The sequence below is a fragment of the Pygoscelis adeliae genome, unplaced genomic scaffold, assembly GCF_000699105.1.
Source record: "Pygoscelis adeliae isolate BGI_AS28 unplaced genomic scaffold, ASM69910v1 Scaffold197, whole genome shotgun sequence".
In the NCBI taxonomy this organism is placed as follows: Eukaryota; Metazoa; Chordata; class Aves; order Sphenisciformes; family Spheniscidae; genus Pygoscelis; species Pygoscelis adeliae.
In genome coordinates, this window is record NW_008825105.1 from 1,221,762 (window position 1) to 1,223,175 (window position 1,414).

A 1,414-nucleotide genomic window follows, 5' to 3' on the forward strand; every position below is an offset into this window, starting at 1 on the left:
AACGCGCCCCGCACCCCCTGGGGGGAGGATCTGCGGGGGGGGGTCCCACCATCCTCGAGGCTCAGGACGCTGCTCCCTCTCCCCGCAGGCTCCTCCACCGTGGACCTGCTCATCTACCAGACGCTGTGCTACACGCACGACGAGCTGCACACCATCGACGTCGAGGACTTCGTGCTCAAGGTCTGCGGCTTGGAGGAGTTCCTGCAGAAGTGAGTGTCGGAGGGGGGGGACACGACACACGACACAACTCAGGCATCCCGCTGCTCACGCGCTCGGCTGTGCTCGCCCCGTGCGTGGCCTCGGCCGGGTGTGATGGATGGTCAGGGCTGATCCCAGCGTGCACAGCGGGAGCCTCTCCGCTCTGTTTCCTGCCTCCCGAGCTGCGGCAATGCTCTTGCCAAAAGCAGCACGTTGGGAGCATCTTTCCCGGTGGCAGGGTATCCGTCACGCTGACCCCCACACGCCTGGAGAAAGGCCTGAAAACGAGGGAGCTGCCAAAAAAGCTCTTTGGAGGAGTATTAATAACAGCTGTATCACTGAGCGGAGCGGCAGAGCCCAGCTTCTCCCAGCCTGCTGCTTAAATTGTGGAAGAAGGTGGAAAAGGGACATGCTGGGGGGAGTGGGTTTGGGGGTGACAGGAGCATCAGGGCTGCGGTAGGCTCCCTCGGCTTCAGAGCCGGGGATGGGTGATGGGGACTGAGACCTGCACAGATCCCTCCTTCCCTCCCTGCCTTGCTGCCTTTCCTGGAGGAAAGCTGCGTTTCCATAGGGGTTTTGGGGTTTGACGGCTTGGGAGAGCTCTCTGCAGAGGAAGGTGCCGCAGCCACGCGTCCACAGGCACACACCGTCCTCCCCGGCGCCTCAGTGCGGCGAGCCAGCTCCCGCTGCTGGAGAGCTGCCCTGGGCCTGGCCCTGCCGCGGGAAATCTGCGGGAGCTTTGCCACGGTCTCCAGGAGCTGCCGGTTTAGGCCCTAAAGGGGCGGCTGGGAATTGCTCAGCCCGGGAGAGCCTGCGCGGCACCCGTGCGGAGGGCGAGCGGAGCCCAGCCTCCTCTCCTGGCTGCCCAGCACGGCTGCCTGAAGGGGTTATTCCCATCAGTGCTGAGTCCTCCTGCTGCCGAGCAGCCCAGTGCACGTGTGTGCGCGTGTGCGCATGTGTGTGCCCGTGTGCTTGCACGCAGCAGGGGTGCAAGCTGTTAACTAGCCGTGGGTACAGCAGCATTCCCATATCTCTGACCCCAGCAAACCTCTGCTGTGGGTGGCTCAGGGCTGCAGGGGAGCACCCAGCTGTAGGACGGATCCAGCCAGCTTGGAGGACATTTCCCAAAGGGATGAACCTCCTGCTTTTTTGGCAGGGAATGGCATCCTGGGCACAGAGCGGGACAGCCCGGCCCCGGCGAGCATTTCCCCGGGAG

The 1,414-nt window shown here is 64.1% G+C and overlaps 1 protein-coding gene across 1 annotated transcript in view; it reads left to right on the forward strand.

Annotated features, from left to right (window-relative positions):
* Positions 1-1,414, forward strand: part of PIK3C2B (phosphatidylinositol-4-phosphate 3-kinase, catalytic subunit type 2 beta) — a 12,090-nt gene that overhangs the window by 1,369 nt on the left and 9,307 nt on the right. Inside the window, exons 4-5 of the mRNA XM_009327440.1 lie at positions 121-209; positions 437-515. Coding sequence (XP_009325715.1) covers positions 121-209; positions 437-515 — 168 coding nt within the window. The remainder of the gene's footprint in view (positions 1-120; positions 210-436; positions 516-1,414) is intronic.